General features: G+C 41.9%; 1 protein-coding gene across 6 annotated transcripts in view; it reads right to left on the bottom strand.

Moving 5' to 3' along the window:
* The window catches only part of PCMTD1 (protein-L-isoaspartate (D-aspartate) O-methyltransferase domain containing 1), a 46,270-nt gene extending 24,613 nt beyond the window's left edge, over positions 1-21,657 (bottom strand). Inside the window, exons 1-3 of one of the 6 annotated variants that reach the window (XM_075494652.1) lie at positions 21,384-21,523; positions 19,314-19,452; positions 415-841 (exon numbers count right to left, since the gene is read on the bottom strand). In XM_075494652.1, the coding sequence (XP_075350767.1) occupies positions 415-721 (307 nt within the window). In that variant the 5' untranslated portion in view covers positions 722-841; positions 19,314-19,452; positions 21,384-21,523. Of the gene's footprint in view, positions 1-414; positions 842-19,294; positions 19,453-21,383 lie in introns of all 6 variants that reach the window. The other 5 variants (XM_075494653.1, XM_075494651.1, XM_075494656.1 and 2 more) reach the window with 5 other exon arrangements.
* Between the last annotated feature and the right edge of the window lie 1,699 nt (positions 21,658-23,356).

Consider the following 23,356-nt stretch of genomic DNA (forward strand, 5'->3'; position numbering starts at 1 on the left):
CTTTAGAATTTAGATTTTTCTTTCCATAAACTGAAGATCAAAACAGTAACCTAGAGTAAGGGCATAAACATGGTGCAAATGCAGACTAAAATTTTACTCCTCAAAAATTGTTCCTCTATGCCTTTTCCTTTTAAGCAACAAAAGGACTGTTGCCTTTCAAATGAGAATTTTTGACTACAGAAAGGCAAGTAGGAACAACTACCTCTTCCAAAACACTCCATGAAATGTCACTGAACAGCAGTGTCAGTGAACATCTTGTAGATAACACACAATATTTTAACAACCCATCTCAAACCCCAGTCTTAAGTATAGTACTGTTATTCTTAAAGAAGTAAAAGTAAAGTTTCACAGGGCTTGTATAATCTTCTAAAAATATGCAGAAACACTGTATTAAAATAAAAATGTTCAAGTTACCTAATATTAATCCCACCATTGTACTCAAGTATCCGGTTCCACTACCCAGATTTAGAAAAGATAATCCAGGCTGAAGCTTCAGTGCTTCCATGACTTCAGAATAAATGCAAGGTGCTGACAAGTGTATATTTCCATGCTTCCAGGCCAAGTCTTTGTAAGCATTGTCCCTGTATCCTTCCAGATAATAATCACCACGATCAATTGCTCTGAAGGCTTGCTCCACACTCTCAGTGCGAATGTACTGAGCTTCTTTCAAGTTATCAATTAAGTCATCGTTGTCTTCTCCAGCACTCACAGCTCCTCCCATGCTGAATTTCTATGATAATTCAATTAGTTTGCAAAATACATTAGGAGGAGAGTTTTCCCAAAAGTGTAAGTATGTAATGGATTCTCAGTTCTTCTCTCAGAAGCACATCACAAACGAATCCTGGAAAACAGGTATTTTTACATAACTTGAGTTTCAAAAGAGAAACAAATCAACAACTATTAGAGGGTGATAAAATATTGTTAGTATTGGATCACTTTACAAAGCAGAACTATTAAGAATCAGGACAGCTAGTAGTTAATCAAAATTCTGCCCTTCAGATTTTAACTCAATCCAATGTTTTTCATCTTAGCTTTAATACATCAACATGGGCTGTCTACATTAGCAAGCAATGCAGCGTAAGAGTTTACGTAGACACTGAAAACAGTGCTAAGAACCTATCACCCATATTAGATATATTTGGGGGGGCACAGCAACTGCCTTTGGACTAGCTCTAGTCCCATCCTGAGAACTAAATGTCCAACAGCAGTTGGAGCCTGTACCAACTTAGTTACATTTGAAAGGAACTGGGTTTACACGCTCGGAAGTCACCCCACAGTGGCAGACAAAGCCAGGTGAGTGGTGATGTCCAGGAGATGCTTCTCAGATGTTCGCTTTTGAGTTGAACCAGAACACTAGTGCAGACACAACCACACATTGCTGTGTTCCGATTTAGCACAGGAAACCTCTCTGAGTATCTGAGCTCCACCTAATGCCTGCCCTATTCACTAGAGGAGCATGAATTCCTTAAGTACCTAGAAGTTTTCAACAGCTTGCCAGCTCTTAAGTGACTAGCAAGTTTCATGAATTCTACGCAGCATATTCACTTCAAAATAATTCCTTCAGATCTGTATTTTATCTGCAGTTATTACATTATTCATCGCTAAACTCATAAAATCCATACGTTAACGTTTTTAATGTTGCATGAATTACCAGTAAAATAGCAACAGAAGACTGGAAGAAAGGAAAACAGAAAAATTTAAACCACCGCTTTTAGATTAATAGAGTACCCATAGTGAGCTAGTTATTAACATTAATTACAAAGTCAGCTTAGATAGCCAAAAGAAGAAGAAGACGACCATCATGAATCTTGGTGCACATTCTAGGTAACCTAGTTAACAAAGAAAAAAAAAAAAAAAAAAAAGACACACTCACCCTTGACTAATTGCATTGCTGAGTATCACCTTTTAAAAAATTCCACCTGCCTCTTCAAACAAGCATATTTCACCCAGCATTCTTTTTAAAATTATGAATGTAATCTTTTATCTGAGAATACTGCAATGCAATTCAGCAAATTCCTGTTTTGTACATGCCTATTTGTGCAAATTTGTGAGTCAGAAATTCACAAACACAATCCAGATGCCCAAGGTCATTTAAGTTATCAGAATGAAGCTGGTTCCTAAGTTTACATTGTGGGGATCACCATAACACGATTTTTATGGTTAAATACTTTAAATTAAGAACCTTCATAGAACACTAATGAATCCTTTTCCACATGTTTAACAGGTCTCTATCAAAACAGTACTAATAAACCTTTCCATAAAACCAAATGGGAACTTCCAGAAACTACAAGCAACTTCAAATGTGGTGGGTTTTTCCCCCCACTGCAACATTAAACAAAAGACCTTTGGAGTTTGAACCATTTTCCTGAAGGATTAAACCGCAAACAGCAATGATTCTGAAGTAAAGCACTGAAACATCCTTGTGAATGCAAAAAATGTGCTCACATGTTGAACTGTAGTCAAATGAGTAGATTCACTTTTCTGAACACCAAGCTCAGAATCAAGAGAGTATTAGAACTACTAAAGATCAGTTCTGAGCAGAAAGGGCATATATAAAGATCCACATACTCCTAAATAAGGGCAAACTACAATTAAACTTTGAAATTTGTTTTGGCCTGCTAGTTTCTTCTTGCTTTAAAAAAAAAGTTTCTACAGTGTCCAACCCCAAAGTTGTACAATTCTTATCCCTCCCCTCTCTAGATGGCCATCACAAAACAGTCTTCCAACAAAAGAACATTTCTATTTGCAATTCTGACTGACAGAAGTGTTTCCTTATCCTTATCTTGCATTAATTTACATAAAACACCAAGTCACTAATAAAGATGAATAATCATACAGTAGCAATGCTAGGACATACAGCTAGGTTTAAAATTTCAAGCACACAAGCTCAAATTACCAGATCATACAGTCACAATGCTTCTCCTTAACTACAAACATACTTAAAAAAAGGCGGGGGGTGGGGGGAGGGGCACAGAATGCTCAGGGCTGCTAGAGCCCTGGTAAAATCATGGGTGAAATGATGTTCACCACTGAGCTGTGTGCTGCACACAGAAGCTGTGTGCTGCAGTCTGAAGCACAACCAATTCTCACTGACATCCTGGAGTGGAAAGAGGTAAAAAGTCACCACATGCAATTATCAACTAGCCAGAAAACCTTCGGTGAAAGTCAAAAAACTGCACTTCCAGAGCTGAGTAAGTAGGCCTGTGTGTGTTGAATTGCACAGGAACGTCCCTTTCTATTTGCGAAAAAACTAACGGACAGTTTAGACAGGAAGTGTGGAACTTGAGGATTGTTGGTTTTTTTTTTAAGAAAAAAATAATTTGTAAAAATATTCCAGCCCTCCTTACTTGTCTGCACTTGCATCACACCTAGAAGTTCAATGAACTACTGAATCAAATTATAGTTAACAAGTTAAATAATCTACAGTGACTAAAACAACAGTTTTTGCTATCCCTTCATCCTAAAAAGTTCGTGATTATCTTGAGATATGTTTGGAAATAATTTTAACTAAAAAGTTAAGAGTAAGAACTGAGTTTCTTGAAGACTAATGCAGCTGCTACATTTGAGAAACAGAAATACCCCTTCCAGCCCTACCTGCAGAGTGCATTCACCACCTTGCACCAGCAGATGGAGAACTTCACCAACTATCTACACTGAACTGGTGAGCAGGCAAATACGCAAATCACTTGGAAAAAGGCTATTCTTCCAACCTAAAGCTTTATCGTTTCTATCAGAGTCCTTACTAGTTTCACACAAAGTTTCTTTCCCGTAAATAACATTTGCTAATTTCAATATAGTCATTACACTAAACCAGAATTAATTTCTTCAGGTGTTTTGTAATTTTATACTCTTGGTATTATCTGACAGCTAAAGTTACTGTAGTATCACAAGATTTTCTACTGATGACACCCACCAAGCGTTTCACCTTGTTATGGTTATCACGCAGAATCTCAAAGGCAAGAACAGAAGAGATCTGGTACGCAGCATGACATTGCGGAAAGCGGGGGAGAAAACAGAGAGCCTCCTTGTGAGAACAGGACACTTACACAGCAGGACAGAGTGGTTAGTTGGAAGTGTGGTTGAAGGTTGCATCTTATTCTGGATACGCTGCCCCAGCTAAAAAAGGTGACATTAGGTAGAGACAGTGATACTGTTTGCTTTTTAGGTATCTTGCTTTTGGTTTGCTTTCGTTAATCAACTATGGTGCTCTACTCTGGCCTCTACAGCTACAGGTAAGCAAAAATGCTACCCAAGTGGAAAGTATTTTTGGTAAAAAACAGAACATCACCCTAGGAAGTTAAAGAAATACATCTTTTCATGAAAAGTGACCTCTTGTGCTGCAGAGAAATATTTTGTGATGTTTTACTTCCCTCTAATGCTTTTATGTTTGTAAGCTTTTACCTTATGAAAGTAAAATTACTTGTTTCTAACAGAGGCAATAGATGTGTGAAGTCAGATACATTTTCTACTATTTTAAACACACAAAGGAAAGCATCCCACAAGCTATTTTAGCACAGCTGGAGAAAAAGGGTAAGTTAATCAAAGCTTCATTGTGACAGCTGACCCAGGACCAAGATAAAGACAGCAAAGCATTCTATAATAAAACTTTCTACATAGCTGTGAGCTCACAGAAAGCATCCTGTGAAGCTCACCGATACCTAAATTGAAACACACACAGTTCACAAAGAGCACAAGCAGCATTCTGATGCCTATTACACCAAGAGATATAGAAATTTCAAAAGAAAGGGGAAGGGTGCATAACATGAACAAAATGCAGCAACTACCTTTAGCCTTAGGAGTCTTTGGAATACTAAGCCAAGAGAAATTGTAGTTTAGGAGTTAGAACTTCAATATTGTCTTGAATAAGAAAGTTCATTCACTGATTAAAACCAACTACAATTAAAAAAACTCTGTTTCCCATTCCACACCATTCATGAATTTATTTTTACAAGTTGGAACACTTTATCTTGAAGTTTCATATATTCACAATAAAAATGAAATGTCAGCACACTTTCCAATTTCTGTAAAAATCCACATAACCATATCACAACACCTCTGACCTGTTTCTGACCTAACTCAACCAATTTTACTGGAATTGCTTATGATAAATAATTTGTGATTTTTTTTTTTAATATTGTCACATTAGTTGAACAGGTGTTCTTTGGCTATGTGAATCTAAGAGGTGCGGACAATTGGAGTGCATTTTAATTCTTCACCATTTTATAAGCTATGCAAAACTCTTATCTGAGAAGTTAGTAACCAGATGTAAGGTTTGTGAAATTTTTTTTTGCCAGCTCGCAGAGAGACACAAGTTTTTCACATTTCAGAATTTTTACAAATACATTTGCTCTTCAAGTTAATTCCTTAGGTCACTAAAGACTGCACACTCTCTTAAATACAGATTAAATACCATGCTAGCGAGGTATCCAGTTAATTTACAGACAAAACTTTGCCTTTGCTAAATCCATAATATGTCAAATAACTTACAAATTTAGTATTTTGTAATACTGACACATCCTGACTCTACATAGGTGACTCCTTAAAAATACAGGTTATTTGAGCCTACGAACTTGACTCTTATTTTGTTTCAAAGGGGGAAAAATAGAAGAGAAAATATAATAAATGGGATCAGCCATATTTCAAGTCTCCTCCTCAGAACTATTTTCACCAAGATATCAGCTTGGAGCACCGCACAAAACACTGAATCAAGACTGTGATACATTACACTCATAGACAGCATACAAAATTGCTTGGTGAGCCTTCCCCCTTATGCCAGAGGGGAGGAGGGGGAAGAGACAACAATAAACCACTGGGCTACTCATTAATTTAGACATAGGAGTCAGCTGTTAAGTTTCCCCAAAAAGGAATATTCTGTGACTGGCAATAGGAGGGAATTAACCACAAATGCACACAAGGGCTCGAAACACTTCAGTTCATTTAACAGTTTTAGTTTACTCATGGCAGAAGTCAGCAACACCGTTCTCATCAGCAGAGGTTTAAAGTTTCCCAGGCCACCAACCAAGTGTTAGACCTATTTCTGTTCAGACTCAGTTCATGCCACTCCTGCAGCTGTAATGAACTCAAGATCATGTTTTGCCTGTCCTTGTCCCGTCCAGCGACTCCTACAACAAAGGGACTCCATTTTTAGTTTAGCTTCCCCTTTCCTCCCAAGTATTGTAACAGTGCCGCACAAGAGGAAATTCAACTCCAAACTGCAGAGCTGAGTCTCAGATTTCAGCAGGACCTTTTGAATAAGCAGAATGACTGATTACTATCTGAAAGGAAAAGAGAAATTGTAACATTAGCTTCACCAGGCAAAGGCTGGAGAAAACCAAAATATGAACTGTGTGCTGGAGGTAATTGTAGTAGGTCACTACAAAAATCAGAATAAATTGTGGGACACAGAGGTATTTCAGAATGAAGTCTTTACTAACATTTTTTTTTTTAACTTTTATACATATGTCTTGCTGCTAAACTGCTATTAAAGGCAATAAAAAGTCTAAATGCTTTGGAAAAGTAAGTGTTACTTGAACTGCCACATCTGTTTTGTCACTCCAAATAGTTTAGAAAGAAGGAAAACTGTTGTTTTCAGGATGTAGTAACATACTACTTGGTACATTAAGGAAAACTCTATTGGAAACACTGCACATTTTTGAGGTCTATACTCTAGACTCATCTCACTCAAAAACATTCACTCCTAACCTACTGTTCAGCAGATCATTTCACGAAGTGTCTCAAGTTAAACAGAAAAAAAGTACAAAAACAAGTACAGTCAGCCCTCCAATGTAACGCACTCCACAAAGCATGCTTCAAGGTTCTTTGTAATATAGCAATGGAACAAGGAACAGACCACAGGATTAAAGTTAAGCCAAATGAATGTAAACAACTACAACTACTGACTTAACCTGAATTGCATTGACCTACTTGGGCAGAAAACATTCGTCAAGTCAGATGTAAGCTTAAGCCCTGATCGTCCTGTTTAGGCCTTCAACAGCTGTTTATACAAGATTCCAGGTGTGTGTTTGTTCTTCCTCCATGTCTAGTCAGTCACCTGAACACACCAAACAGCACACGTGGTACTGCATTTCTCTCAGAAGATGCACTGAACCTTACGGCACTCCACAAACATATGAGCAGTGACAAGCTGTCCTGGTTTTGGCTGGGATAGAGTTAATTTTCCCCCTAGTAGCTGGTATGTTTTGGATTTAGCATGAGAATAATGTTAATAACACACTGATGTTTTAGTTGTTGCTAAGTAATGTTTACACCAGTCAAGGACTTTTCAGCTTCCCGTGCTCTGCCAGGTGCACAAGAAGCTGGGAGGGGGCACAGCCAGGACAGTTGGTCCAAACTGGCCAAAGGGATATTCCATACCATATGATGTCATGCTCAGTATAGACACTGGGGGGAGTTAGTCAGGGGGCAGCGATCACTGCTCAGGGACAGGCTGGGCATCAGTCAGCAGGTGGTGAGTGGTTGCATCACTTGTTTTTCCTGGGTTTTGTTTCTCTCTTTGTTGTTTTCATTACAATTTTTTATTATCATTATTATTATTTTATTTCAATCATTAAACTGTCTTTATCTCAGCCCATGAATTTTCTTACTTTTGCCCTTCAGATTCTCTCCCCCATCCCACCGAGGGGGAGGGTGAGCAAGCAGCTGTGTGGTGGGGTTAAACGACAACACAAGCACATCAGTGCAGATTTCATGATCAAATGACCTTAACCCTGGTAGTTACACAAGAGCATAATTTTTGGACCAACCTTGCAGAATGTCTACTGAACCTTTTGATTTTTTTCTTACCTTTTTTATTTATTTTTTTTTTTAAAACGGAGACAGTTCACAGGAACTTACACTAAAAGAAGAAATAAAACAACATAGAATTTTGTTGATTGTCCACCCAGGAAAAAAGAAAAACACTTTTTTTTTCCTTCTTTGGACTGGGATACATTCCTTTCTCAGGCTATGTTTTCTTCTGTACTGGATTTCTCATCCAAAATTCTATCTACCCTCTTCACACGATGGCAAGCATTGAATGCCGAACGGACCATTTTCTGTATACCAGTTCTATACGCCAGACCTGTTCTCAGGTATGCTGATAAAAGGTAATGAATTTCCAAGTCTTTATTAAAAAGCAAAGCTAAGAATCCTATATATTTCCTGGATGGAACTTTTAATGCGTAGCTTAACACCACATCCTGACTCAGTTCTCCTTACTGCTTAAAATCTGGGCAACCAAAAAATGTTTGCAAAGCTGAGCCTCCCAGGCTTCAGAAGCAGTTTCTTCTTCAAACAGTCTCCCACTTGTGACACCACAAACGTTCTGAATGACTACTTCAAAACAAAGAAATAAGAGTTCACCATTTCCACCCAAGATAGCTAGCAGTGTAGTTTGCCATGCTGGGGTGAAACCTAGAGTACAGGATAGTTTCTGAAATTTGAAGGTGTAGATCTATACCCAGTAAGTACTAAAGTAGCCCTATACCCTCAGAGAGCAAGCCCTCAGCTGTGCTCGTCACCTATTTAGGGCTATGCTTATAATTCTCCAGTAGTCATCACTATGGTCACCAGAGACCCAGCTGCAATGTTCACATCCTAGAATGCCCTCTGGGCCACTAACTGACCTTTCTTAATTATATCCTACAAAAACTCCCTGATGAAAGCAGGAAACCTGTCTCACTGCCCTAGTTTAGCTACTCAATCGCTAGTAAAGACTATCTATTGGTCATCTGCACAAAATCTCCCCCCCCCCACTTCCCACCTCAAACACATAGCATCTTTGGGATTTGCATACCTACAACCATTTTGAATCTAGTCATTCATGTTACAAAAAGCTTTAAATTGGGAACAAGCACAGAAACACTCCCTTCTCTTAAAAGAATTTGCTAGTATCTAATTTCACAGTAAGTTTTCATTTAGCCAGTATCTACCATAAAACTTTTGTTAAGAGATGCTCTTATTTGTAAAATGAAAAAGCTTCCATGGATGAGAGGCTGATGAGATGATAAACAGCTCTGGAATACTCCAATTAGCCCATCTTTGCAAAAGTCTCATGAGATTTTAAGCACCTGACATTATTACCTGTACAGAAGACATTAGTCTGTCAGGCATGAAGAGTTTGTCCATTATTGATGGATAGTATTAATAATCAGTTGCTGCTCAGTCCCCAGAACCAGCTCCTCCTCATATTCTGAAGCAGATGAACAGAAGTGTTGATAAGAAAATAGCCTCTTAAGTGTTCTGAAAATCATTTTCCAAAGCAGCAAGATGCTGTTAGCTAGTATTATCAGAAAAACCAAAGAACTAAAATTTGTTATGTGTCAGTCCAGTGATACTGTCAGCAAGATTTAAGAAAAAAAAAAATCTAAATTACTTCAGTAATTTCAGAAAGCAGCATTAGCTGGTAACAAAAACGTGAATACCTGATTGACAATGACAAGAACTGGTGTCTATGGCAGCAGCATATGACGCAGCTTGAGTGGTGGAGCTAGACAGTTCCTGGTAATACTACTTGATCAGAGGACCATGGTGTGCTTTTTTTTCCCCCACAGTATGCGGTGATAAGATGTCAACAAAACAATAGTTGCCAGTCTGTTGCTTACCATTAGAGGTCAGCTATATGCAAACTGGTGATTACATCTCAAGAGGTTTATGTATGCATTTATGAGTGAATGAACACTAGCTTTGTCCCGATTCTGTCTACCCTATAGTATCCCATCAACTGTAGACTTTAAAACAGTTAATATTGCTTCTCTACCCACACCAGTCCAAGAAGTTTGGTCATGCTTGTTTGTAAGACTGCATAAAATGGTCTCATCTCTGAGGAGCCTAAGATGGCTTAGTGACCTGTCAAATTTCCACTAAAAGATCTCATAAGCAAAGGGTGTTAGCTTAACCCAATGTCCAACACAGAAAATCCTCTATCCTTTCTCTGACAGCAGTGTCCATGTAAGAACCCAGCAGTCCCCTTACAGTACACTTTTTAAAGGTCTCAGCTCCTGAGAGGTGTGCCTACAGCTCTGCCCATTCCCATGCTACAACTATTTTAAGTCTGTCCAGTACAAATTAGTCAAAGAATACTGCTTTATCACAAACTGGCTGGGAGAAAGGGAAATGAAGAGAAGCTTCTCTGGAAGACCCAACAGACTCACAAAAACAGGAGGTGCCAGGCAATAGCGGCTTGCTCACTGGCAAGACTAAAATATCAGGACTTCATAAGATAGATATGAATCAGTGATGCTCAATACATACAGATGGCTGATATTCACTGAGTCTGTATCATGCACCTGTTTTTTCCGAAGAGAAACTGCTGTCTGTGCACATATTTCACAGGAATGAGTAAGCTACAGAGTGACCATGCTGCAAAACTCATTGTCACAATAAACAGCTTTGTACAAGGGTATTTAACAGAGAATACTCATTTCAAGCAGGTTTATATAAGCCATAACAGTCAAATGTTAAGAATTAGAAGAGCTGTAGAGAAATGTGTAAAAAACCCCCACTTTTGGAATATCTAATCCTTTTTAGTCTGAAAAGGGGTAAGGCATACAAGTGACACAAACATTTCTGCAAATTTTAACATTGCCCTGATCATAAGCCAACTACGACACATTGACATAAAGGACAAGCCAAATACTCAACATTTTTAAAACAAATTCTGCTTCTCTCCACGAAAGGAAATGCTTAATAATTTAGTTTGGGGTGACAAGAGAGGTAACAAACCGCAGTAAAATATGATGCTCATTTACTTTCAGTATCACCTTCAGAAAGAAACCAGTAATAGCGGGGGGGAAAATCCTCTGTTATAATGAAATACAAACCAGGTTTAGTATAAGAACTGAAAAATATTTTCCTAACCTTTTACCACAAATGTAGTTTCTGCAGCTACAGTCTTAAGCAGATCAAGTCACAGTTCATATAATTTTGAGTAGGCTAAATGTGGCCCTTAACAAAATAGTCACTATTTCAGCCAGTGCTAAAGTTCAAAAGCTTATTGCACATAAACATTAAGTTATTTAAATAACTCACTTCCAGCAGCAACAGAACAACATACGCCTGTTGCCTTTAGCAAAAGAAAACAGAAACGAGGTCAAGTGTAAAAATAGAAGATGGTTACATTCCTGACACTTGAAACCTCATCTTAGAGCTATGCATTTACTGCAGTCTCTACAAAAAAACGCAGGCCCAAATAAAAAACAAAAATATCAATCAACTTTATCAAGCTCCAAGTACACTAAAGCCTTTGGGTTTTCTGATCTTCAGAAATGTATCTAAAAGCATCAAAATAGCATGCAATAACCACAGCATAAACAACTTTTAACACTGTATTATCAAAATGTTTACTTTCACAGCCTGAGAATCTCAACTTTTCTTTATTATGTGTCCCCTTCTTATGAAACGCTAAATAAATAAAAAAGTCAAGTCCTGATCCTGTTTACTAGATTCTTAAAATAGTCCAGTTCAATACAACTGTATGTTTTGAGAAGTTACTTTATTACTTAGGCCTGTAATCTCTTCCTCAGAACCATAATACAAACTTCTTTCACCGATGCAATTTTCCAGAAGCATCACACTGGATTCACCATTTTTTTCAAGTGTAACTTGTTTACTAAAACACACGCACACTAACAGTTACTTTTAATTTATCTTGTCAAAGAAAGTGATGGATATCGACTTGCACATAACTTTCTTTTTAATCCCCAAATCCTGCATATCTCCGAGCGCCTCACACTTTAAGGCTCATGTCATAATCTGCCTCATTCTCCAGACATACCATAAATCCATAAACAACATACTCTAAAATGACGTGACCTTGTCCATAAATTGGATTTCTTAGGATATCCAATGCCTACTTTATATATAACAGAGATTAACTATCCCTTCAAGGTTCTTACCAAAGGAAAGTGATGATTTATCAAAACTTTCAAAACATACAAATCAACTATGAACTAAATATATTTTTAAAATCTACCAAAGAAGTCTCCACACAAATGCAAGTCATCCAGAAAAAAAAACCAAACACTCCTTATTTTACAATTTAGAAAGTTACAGCATTAGTACTGTTACCAAAGCCTGTTCCACAAAGTTTCATGCAATCATTCTAGCATTCTCCATGTTCCTGTTGCTATTAAAATACCCTACACTTTGAGGTAACAAAGTATTGCTTTTGCAACAGTATCACTTTAATTCACATCTCTGTGGCCAGCCAGTAACGTCTACCATCAATTTTCAACTGTGCTTGCAACTGATTAAACAGATTATTTGCCAGCACATATCAAAGTTAATGCTGCTAGGTTATGTGATCAAAAAAACTATTCTGCACACAGATAAAGGACCAGAGAGCACACTTGTAGGTGGGGGAACCTACCTAAACACCTTGACGCAGCTACTCCCAGGGCTATCACAGGAGAACCATCAGCTCTCCCTATGGCCTCACCACCACCGGACCTCTCCAGGACACTTTTCAGATTGAGAGGTGTGACTGCTTACAGGGCTACGAGATTTATCATGGGATGCAGGGGAAAGGCACTTGGGGATTGCACAAGTCCTGTTACTGCAAGTTTAGGGGGGGGAAACCAAAGGTGGGGAAAGGGAAGGATCAAAGTGGCTTGGGGAGGAACAAGCATGGTAAAACAGAAGGCTATGGTGACAAAGAGGGACAGGTCACATTATGAGCAGGTTGCAGGTCAGTATGCATATTTAGCTGTGCTCTCCCCCAAATCACTGCTGTCTGTCCTTGTGACAAGCAGAGTCAGACCACAGGTTGCAGGGGCCCACGGATCTGTGGCGCCAGCAAAGCACGGGGTGAGCTTTTGTAGGTCAGGGTCTGATCCCAGGGAGTACCAAGCTGGAATAACCAGCAAACTGACAGAGTGGCCTGGGAACCAGGGATAGGGCAGACTGTCCAAGTGAGGCAACTGAAAGAGTTGGCTGCTGGAGGAAAAGCGGGGGGCCCAAGTAAGCTGCTGGAGAACCTGCGGTGTTTGGAGGGGTGGCTGAGCATGAGTGTGTGTGTGTGTGTGTGTGTGTGTGCGCGCAAGAGGCAATGGGGGATAAATGGACCCAAGGGCCAGTTTCAGGGTAGAACAGGTGTCTAAACCCAGTAACTGGAAGGATCCATACATGCATGCATTTGCCACTAGCAGTCATTCAGCTTGACCATCCAGAAAGAACAACAGCAAAAGGCCACTGGTGCTGTTTGTGCTTGCATTAGTGCTGTGTTTTCTGCATTGATGTGGTGGCCAACTATGTATTTATATAGGTACATGCTGAATGCATGTGTTGTGTGCTACTGAGAATACGTGCTTAGCCTCACTACTGGCTGGGCCTGGGGCCATGCATGCCTGAACTAAGAACTAGAAATACTTGAACAAAACCGCTTATAAGCCTTCTTTAAAAGCCAAAACCAAAATACATAAGCACATTTTTACCTTGAAAGGGTTTCTGCGCTATTGTTTTTCTTTGTCTTCAGGTGTGAATCAAGTACTATTACCAATATGCCTCCAAAGTTATGATCTACTTACAATACAAACAACAGCAGATGTGGTCTGGAGGGGATTTGGAGCATTTGGGAAAGCTTCAGTGACTGTTTCAAGATATTCATACAAATATTTCACCAAGAAATGGAAGTTGAGAACCTTTTATCATCGCTTGATGTAGCAGCTGTGCACTTGCACAGAGTAAGTGTATCTTCATCCCCATAATCCTACCCCATCAGGGTTTTTTCAGTCATACAAAGCACGTGGTTTTCACCTGGGAGAAGTGTAGTTTACAGATACAACACAAGAGGCTGCTACAGTCACATAACCTGCCTTAGTTATATCAGGAACAACTCCAGTTTATCCACAGCATCCCAGAATGGAGAAGTCAAATCCTACACTGATTTCTTCTGACAACTGAGTTGCTCCAGAAAACATCACAGAATCTCGGGAAACTCGGCAGTAATGAGTCCTAGTCATAATGAATGCATAATCAACTGAAGTAAATAAGCAGAGACTAAGGCCTATAGGATTTATAATGTTGCATCTGTCAGCTCACCAGAAGTTACAAAGAAACTCACCAACTCAACTTTTATGTGTCCTTCCAGTTTCACTGACCTCCTGACTGCAATAATGCCAAATTTAGAGTTTCTTGAAGGAAGAACACAGCAAAGCTTAAGAAATTGGACAGCAGGTGACTACACTAAATGGAAACAAACCCATAGTTCATTCTCTAAAGAGTAAAGGGGAGAGTTTTGCAAATAAACAGCAGGGTCATACATACACCCCAGCAGAAGAGCCAGCAAAACCCCACGTGCCAGAATCCCACAGGAACAAGAGTAAACAAGGACTTCATGGGTCTCAGGCAAAGATTTTTCAGATGGAAATCAAATCCTTTGATGGCAAACTGATGTCCTAGTAGAAATACTCACAGCATTCCCAATTACTTGAAATCTCCAGGAACATTAACCTTTTGCTTTGTTTGCTGAAATTAAGCATCTCCTTTAGTGAACTTCAGAATTCATTCTCTCAGCAATGCTAACTTGCATACATTTTAGCCACACCTATCAAGCAAAACCAATTGTGTTGAAAATCTGGTTACCAGGATAGTGGCTCCAACTCTCTTATCTTTTTTTAACTTCAATATATAGACCGCAATAGCACAGTGGTCCTGACTGGGTTGAGGAGTATTACTTGGCAATATTTGACAAATCAAGTATTCGTCAAGAAAACCACATGGTAATTCCTGAATATCCACTGAAAACATTTGCTACAGAAATAACACAAATTCTCAGAATAGTAACCACTTCTCATTTTCTCCCAACCACATGGTCCTAATTCCTCTTTCAATGCTAAAACAACCATTTATAGGAATCAAGCCTTTCATTTAGGACAAGGACACCACAGGCATATCAACTGCTGGATGTGATTCACCAGCTGACTACTACCATAAACAATTCCAATGACTTTATCACTGCACTTATGGAAGCCATACATTGATGTACGTATCTCTTTTTGGAGAAGCAACTTTGTGGGTTTTTTTAAAATATGAACAAAGAGTTAAGTAAGACATGTCATCTGAGATGTTCTCTTTGAAATTTAGTTCCCTTTCACTCCTGAAGACCACAGGAACTGATAGCAAATGCTCTTTGTTTTGCTTGAGGGATAGTACCAATACATGTACTTTGAACAGTTGCATTCAAGACTGCATGTATTTTGTGTTTAATATATTACTGCATACTGCCTTTCACTACAACTACTAGTGTATAACAACTCTGATTTGATGCTAACTCATACTGCTAAATCTATAAAAACATTTGTAGACATCAGCTGGGGGAAAAAAAAAAAAAAAGAAAAAAATCTTCCCAATGACAGCCAGATGCCTCCTGGTGGAACATTATCCAGTATCACAAAAGTGTTGCTATTCATCCTGAAAATAGTTTTCAAGATTGCTTAATTTGCCATTAGAAATATGCACCTATCGTTTAGGACTTTAACAAGCCAATTGTTAAAAAAAAGAAAGACAATCATTACTGACAGCTTTAATAAGCATTATCTATTTTGAAATCATTTAAAGAAAAGTTTTTGTAATAATAACAGCAAGCCTTTGACACTTGCTATGTGATTCAGGTGCTTAAACACAGACCTCCAGTGCTATTTTAGGTGCTTATGCTAACTATAAGCTACTTGACCTATGATGTGGCAACAATTAGTGTTAAGTAACACAACAGAAAAAAATTCTGCCCACATCCTGTCCTTGCTTCCCTGCAAACAAGCAAGAAGAGCTGCTGTTGTGCAATTTAAGACTCCTAGACAGAACACAAACCGCATAAAGCTGAGGGATGTGTCCTTTGAAAGGAACGCAACAGTTGGGACCGGAAAAGCAACCAGATAAAAGCTAAGGCATCATCAGCCAAAAGACTCATAAGAAAAGAGACCAAAAGAACGAACCTGGAGACATTCTGACTTGTAATCAGAACTGAATCTGCAGTCTGTCATCACCACGTTCTAAAAACTCTCAGGACAGACATCCTGTTCACAGTCACTATGCTGCTGCACAACTGGTTGGTTATGCAAATATTCTTTGTGCATGTGTGTATATAAACACATAAACACATAAACACAATCTCCAGTAAAGCATGCATGTTAGCAACAAAGACAAAGGCTGTCCCTTCCATAATTGCTCAGCTACCTCTACTTAGATTTATCCTGCCTAGAATCTTTTTTTTTTTTAACTTTAGAAGAACATAGGACTTCAGTAAATCGTATCTCATATCTAGCAGCTTCAAGCTGACAACTCAGATGCCCTATAGCACCTTCATCTAAGCATCCTTCACACAAGATTCCTAACACCCCACATCGCTATCAAACCACTTGCTCTAAGCCATTAGTTTTTTTAATTAGTTTTTAAACCTAATTTTTAAGGGTTTTTTGGCAAGTTCTGGATTGTTTCCTCAAACAAGTTTTTAAAACATTAATTTCATTTGTCTTCTTTTACATCCTATAAACACTGCAAGTCCAAATTCAGCATTTGTTTTGCAACTGTATGCTGAGCAAATACTACTTTGAGAAAATCTGAGTGAAATGCAATACTTGAGAGAAATTCTAAGCCTCAATATTTTACGTCACCTTAACAACAGCTGCAGTATTTTAAAACTCCAACTGCACGCAACTCATAGAACTCCATGTTCTGCACTTGTAACAAACTAGATCTTTACATCATTTCTTTGCTAAACACTATACAAAACAAAGTCAGAACTCCAAAATTAGCCTTCATTAAATGCATCTTCTAAGCAGTAGGCTCCAAGCTTTTTTCTGCCAAAAGACAGCCCTCTAACCAGAGGAGAGGTTTACTCCTGCTCCACGGTCACCTCCCCACTCTAGAACTCTCCCACATGAGAACACACCAGAATCTGTAGCCTGAGAGTTACCATGGTGACTCCTGATGTCACCTCTAAACTATTTTAGGGCTGTGGAGTTTGGGGTTTTGTCTTTTTTTTGTTTGTTTGTTAAACTGCTCTATGATGACTTGTAAACCAGTGTTTTCTCCTCACAATGAAGTACAACTTATATTTTTGTACTTCAATTTAAAGGACTGATAAAATTTGTTGAGAAGTAAGTCACAGACCCATCGCAGTCGCAACATACAAGTGATGGACACCACAGTTGCTCTCTCGATACAACTTCCAATACTTCCTGCTTTCAGAAATAAGTTTCCTAGGACTAAGTGCCATTTTCAAAGATATCTTTACTTTCAGTTTACTTCTAGTTTACCTTTTACTTTCAAGGTTTCCAATAAGCTTCTGATCAGAAGTACATTTAACAAGAATCCACACGCATACATTCATCAGGATTTCAAGGTCCTTGGGTTTATTTAACATCACTGCCAACTTTGCAGTAGCAACACTAACTCTGAAACATGAAGTTGCCATGATGTACCAAGACAAAAAGGACAGAGAACTAATGCTACTGTTCTGAATGTCAGCCAGCTAATCTTTCAGTCCTGCAAAAAAATTATATTCAGCATCCTAAGCTGCTACAAATTCTATCCTTTCTTCAAGGCCCAGAAGCCCAGCCCAATTTTCTTAAACATAGCAGCAGCAACTGCTTTAAGAGCTTGCGTTAAGCAGGCCTGAAGGCTCTCATTAACATCCAGTGCACACAAATAAGTCCCAAAGGAATTGGAGCACAGCAATTATTTCCTGATGTTTTAATGTAATTATACCCATAATATTTAATATCAACTATTTCACTTTACTCCCTGGAACTCCATAAAAGAAAGAAGTGGAACAGTGTGATCATACTTCCGCAAAGCAGATACATTAAAGAATTCTCCATCCACTCCATCTCCACACTCATTGGCTGGAGAAGATGAAGCATACACATCAACTTCTGACCCTACTGGGAGATTCCTGGAATGCCTTAGGCCAGTCACATACCTGATTATTCATTTGCAAAACAAGATGACACATATATTATTCCCACTTTTGCTTCGAGGAATTTACATTCTAAGTAGGTAAAATAAATGAGATAATATTCAATGATGTTTGCATTCAAGAGTGCCAAGTGCTGTAGACTTCAAGGCACTTTCCTTACACAGAGAGCTAATTAATGATTTGCTACAGAGCATCCCTTTCAGTTCAGCAGGGTAAAATAGCAGATCTCTGCGACATTCTTGCTGAAAATGGGAACAAAGCAGGAAATGAAAAGAACAGGTACGTGTAAAGACACTTCTCATCCATAAACAATGACTGTATTCTCAGGTGTTTCTCACCAGGCACTGAAGACTGGGATGAGCCTTCCCATACTGCCTAACTATTTCAGAATTGCTTTTAATTTATTTGTTTCGGGGAACTCGTAAAACTCCTGGCATAAACCTTTCTGGAACACTGCATGGAAAAAGTATCTTGCCTATATTGAGTTTCAGGAGCATCTTTGGGAAAAAAAACCCTGCATTACTAACCATGTCGTGCAGCAGGAACTTAAAATTTGATCTTTGTGTTACTGTTTCCTCCTTCAAGGTTGCCTAAAAAAAGTCACAGGCAACATGGTCTTTAGAGACTTCCACCTGCACTGGTATCATGCCTAAGCCTACCTTTAGCTTCAGAATACACACTTACAATCTCAAAGCAAGCGCATTTCAAGTTTACAGAAACATAGCCAAGTGACTGCTCTGCTATGGTCCAGCACAGACACGGAAAACTACAATACATGTCTGGCAGTCAGGTTCTATTCTTAGTCTCCTATTAGGCAGACGCCTCTTCAAAAGGAGCTGCTGCAGCTTGGGGCAGTCACTGACAGGCAAACAGAAGACTGAGCAATAAAAACCACCAAACTGCCAAGACTAGGACTATAAAAATGGCAAGACTTCATAAATTTATAAATAGAGCACTGCAAAATTGAAACTGGCTGGTCAAACATCTAAAGCAAGTCACGACATGAAGTCTGAGATTGGATGAAGAAAACCCAGAGAGAAAGCCAATTAGGAGAGGCAGAAAGATTTTTACAAGAATTCTGGAGTGAAGATGGGAGATTATGCACGGAAGGAACCTAATCCTGCACAGACCCAGTGATAACATTTGGCTGTCCAGTATTACATCCTTTTTTCTGTTTCTGTGATTTCATGACATTCTCCTCACTGCAGACCTCCCAACAACATCCAATTGTTTTTCCTTGCATTTCTGAGAGACACTGACTGTTGTAAAGAACATCTGTCCATCTCCAAAGCCCTCATTGTGGCTCTCTGACCTCACTCACGTACTTCTTACATTCCTATCATTATGTTATATTTATTCACTCAAAGTCAGTTAAAATACCAATAGATCTTTCACACACTTGTCCATCTACATATCCAAAATATTTTTCAAACTTTCCCAACAAATCAGGCAGGAGTTCTGCAGAAGACAGCTCCATTTATCCAAGCCTGATTCCTTCCAGAGATGGTCTGCCCAGTGCCCAGAGTAAGGTAAGGGTCCTGTGGAAGAAAAAAATGTATCACATATATTATGATTCATTTGCAAGAATAATGGTTACGAAGGCATTCTCACAATACACTCTCGTCATTTGCTAACTTTAAGCATTACATTTTTTGCATCTTGCATCTAAGAGCATTCTCTGTAATACAGAGGGCATATGATCAAGAGGGATTGGGTATCTTCATTAATTCACTGAAGTGCTGACTATCCTTACCTCTGTCTCTTTTTTTGTGTGTGTCTCAAAGTTTACTGCTCATTATCAGGAAAAACCTTACTCCCTTGCTAAAGTCTGCAGTTCAGCTGTACTTGACTTTTACTTGACAGGAGTAAAAAATACCCACTAGGAGAACAGTAGCTACGTGGGCACTGGTAAGTACTGCAAGGACACATTCTCAACACATTGCAGCAGTTCAGCACTTCCATCTCTTCTCTCACAGACCCTGAAGATATTTTCCTTCGTCTTCCACCAAGAAGAACGAACACCCCCCCTCCTTCCACCATAGGAAGTTTTTCTTTTTTCCCTTTTGCTGTCAAAGACGACAGAGCTGTACAAAGCAGGCCCAGGCTGCTGACTGCGTATCAAATAAATGCCAAGATTCCTTCCCCCTCCGCCCTCCCTTCCCCTTCCTCCAACTTCACTGCGAGCCGCTGACAACTGCCGAGGCAGGGGGGAGGAGGGCGACGACGGAGGAAAGACAAGACCTGCACACACACAAAAGAAGGCGGACCGAGGTTTCGGGCCGAAGAGGAATCACATTAACCGCAGACCGCGGCTCAGCTACAGGCAGACCTGACCCCAGGACGCCTCCCCCGAAGAGATAACAACAAAGAAAACAGAGAAGGGAGGAGGTGGCTGCCCCGGAGCGAGTTCCTGCTCCTCCCCTTACGCTGCTCCCAGCCAAAACAGAGACCACAATGTAAACAGAGAGAAAATGTGCGTTTATGGCAAAGCAAGGGGCAGAGGCAGCCTTCTCCCTCCCTCGCGGCTGCCGCCAGTAACGCTCACCGACTCCTACCGCCGCCTACCTACCGTGGCTTACGGGGCGAAAAGCGAAGTTATCGTGCATTTTACACACTTTATTTATGTAAACAAGGTGTTTTCCCCTCGCTGCTGCCACACCACCTCCTCTCCCGAAAGAAGCAATACCCTTCCTTAGCCCATAGGTTTTTCTTGAAAGAAAACATAATGTTGTCTCACGCTCCCTTTTTCCTCCTCCCAAATGCATCGGTCTGGAAGACGCAGCCCCACAAGCCGCTGAGGTTACAAGGACTCGGCGGGGGGGGGTGGGGGTGGAAGTTCCCGCTCTCACTGCATTTCCTCAAAGGCAAAAAACCCCAGCCGTCACGGGCAGGAGGCAGGCCGCAGAGCCGCTGCGGGGGACGAGCGCTGCCCTCGCCTTGCCTCCAGCCCCCCTCGCCCGCGTCTCAAGGCTGGAACCTTCTCTCATGTCCCCGTCCCCTCACACCTGCCCCAGGCCCACGGCAGCTACACCAACCACCTCCCCTCCCAACCTCTTCTAGGCCAGAGTTTATTTATTATGCAGGCGGGGGAAGGACGCGGGGGGTCGAGCAAAGAAGGACGAGGAATGGGCTGGCTAAGGCGTACGCGCAGGCTCCCCGTCCCGCCTCTCCCCACGCCGCAGACGGGAGCGGCAGCAAGCCCTCGCCCTGTCCCGGCTGCGCGAAAACAACCTTTCCCCTCCCCCCCCCCCCCGCGGCGCCTCAGAAGGGCGCGCGCCTGCGTGCGGGGCCAACGGACAATGGGACCGGAGCGCCCGGGGAGGCGAAGGGAGGGCAGGGGGCCGGCGGGCCGCGCTCCCCCCGCCACAACTCACTGTCCCGGCTGTCCCACGGCGGCCACCACGCCGCACAGCGCAGCCGGGGAGCGCAGTTCTGCCCGCCCCCCTCCTCCCCCCCGCGGGACACTCACCCGTTCTGCAGCGGGCCCCGGACCCTGCGCGGCGCGGCAGTAGCGAGACCCGCCTGGGGAGAAACGTAGGCGGGAGAGCGCTCCGGTCGCCCGCGCGGAGCGCAGCGCGGGCGATCGCCGAGGGGGCAGGAGCCGGCGCAAGCAGAGATCGGCGTGCCCCCGGAGTCGCCCTCCCCCGGCCCGCACGACGGAGGGGTCCGCGGGTCTCCGCCGCCGCCGTTTGTGTTGGTGAGAGGGACGGCGCGGGAGGAGGGGCCCCAACAGCTGAGAGGATGTAAACAGAAGGTCACGTGGCCCTGCCTCCGCAGGCGGCCGAACCCCCTCCGCGCCACGGGGCCGGCCCGGGGGGGGGGGGGGGGGAGGTGAGCCGCTCCGCTTCGAGCCGTGATTGGTCGCGCTTCGCCAGCCCGAGAGCCAATGGGAGGCCGGCGTTCACGGCGCTCGTCACCAGTCGCCTGGGGACGCGCGGATCCTTGTCCTCGCGGTGGCGCGCGGCCATGGGCTCTCCCCTCCCCCTCCAGGCTGGAGCCCCCTTCCCGGCACCGGGCACCCGTGTCCCCGCCGCCCGTGGCAGGTGGCCGCTTGTCTCCCGCGAGCTGCTGAGGAAGGAAAACAGGAGCGGGTTCTCGCACGGGAGGGACAGGCGGGGCGAAACAGAGCCCCGCGTTGCGGGCGGGGGGCTGGGGCCGGCCGCGGGGGGAGGAGCGGCGGCACCGCCGGAGGGCGAAGGAGGACGGGCGGCTTCTCGGACCCGGTTTTTAAAAATAGCGCAAGGTGCCCGGTGCCCATCCGAAATTGCTCTGCTTTCACCGGGCCTCCAAATTTTATGGCGTTTTCGCCTTTCTCCGACGAGCGGGGGCAAGGGGGAGGGAGGCCGGCATGTTCTGAGATCCCGCTTCTGTCGGGCCTCTCGCAAGGGGAGGCAGAAAGTGGCAGTGCCCCCCCTCCGAGAGAAGGGCCTTCAAGCTTTGATGGTGGCGAAGCTCTGAAACATGAGATAGTTTGAAAAACTACAGGGAGGAAGAGACATCCCAGGGAAAGGTCAGAGGGATTTGGGAAAGGAGGAAGTACTGTGGAAGGGAATAGGTGGGAGTAAGTGGAGGTCGAGACAGCCTGGGGCCCCGGTGCAGGCTGGTGAAGCCCGAGGTGATCGCAAGTCGTTATGAGCCCTGGTCTAAAGTGCGGTCTCTAAGGCATCGTCTCATGTTTTGGTTTCAAAGAGGGCTGGAGGAATGAGGTGAGATTTGGGGAGTCAGAGAGTGGGGAAAGTAGGCTGCATCTGGTGTTTTGAAGAATTAAAAGTACACAGGTGTCAGGACATGCAGCAGCTTGGCTAATCAGTTTTCCATAGAGGAAAGGAATGAGAAACGCCACAGATCAGTATCAGAAAATGGATGATATTCAGACTTGTGGAACAGTAAATTCATATTCACCAAATGATCAGGCAAAAGGTGTAGTGTTCATGGATTTCAGGCTACTGCATATGAAAACCTGAAGCTCTAGAGTGGATGTTACAATAAAAACAGCAATTTAGGTAACTGGGTGACATTTACAATGATAATATAATCTGGATTGGTTTAAACATTGAGAGTTTTGCAAAATGCAGCTGAGAGGCGTAAAGTTTTGAGCTTTAGCCAAAGTTTGAGTACTGGTGGAACAGGATTTCTAAGTAAAAGCCCTGAGAAATGAAGTACACAAAAATGTAGCTGGTAAGAGGCCAGGAGTGAGTATTACTCTGTTGGGGGGGGGGGGGGAGGGTGCAGAATTAGTTAATACCTGCAGCACACAATGGTTGTAGATGGCAACAACTGAGGTGGAGATAATTGTAAACATAAGGGGGACAGTTTCTGCTAGGCTATGACTGAGAAATAATTCTGTGTTTTGTTAGTTGGACTGAGGGATTCAAATAGTCTTACAAATTGCCATACTGGTACTGCTGTAACTGATGCACTCTTGCATGAGAGAAATGAAGG

This window comes from Mycteria americana, chromosome 2 (genome assembly GCF_035582795.1).
Source record: "Mycteria americana isolate JAX WOST 10 ecotype Jacksonville Zoo and Gardens chromosome 2, USCA_MyAme_1.0, whole genome shotgun sequence".
Lineage (NCBI taxonomy): Eukaryota > Metazoa > Chordata > Aves > Ciconiiformes > Ciconiidae > Mycteria > Mycteria americana.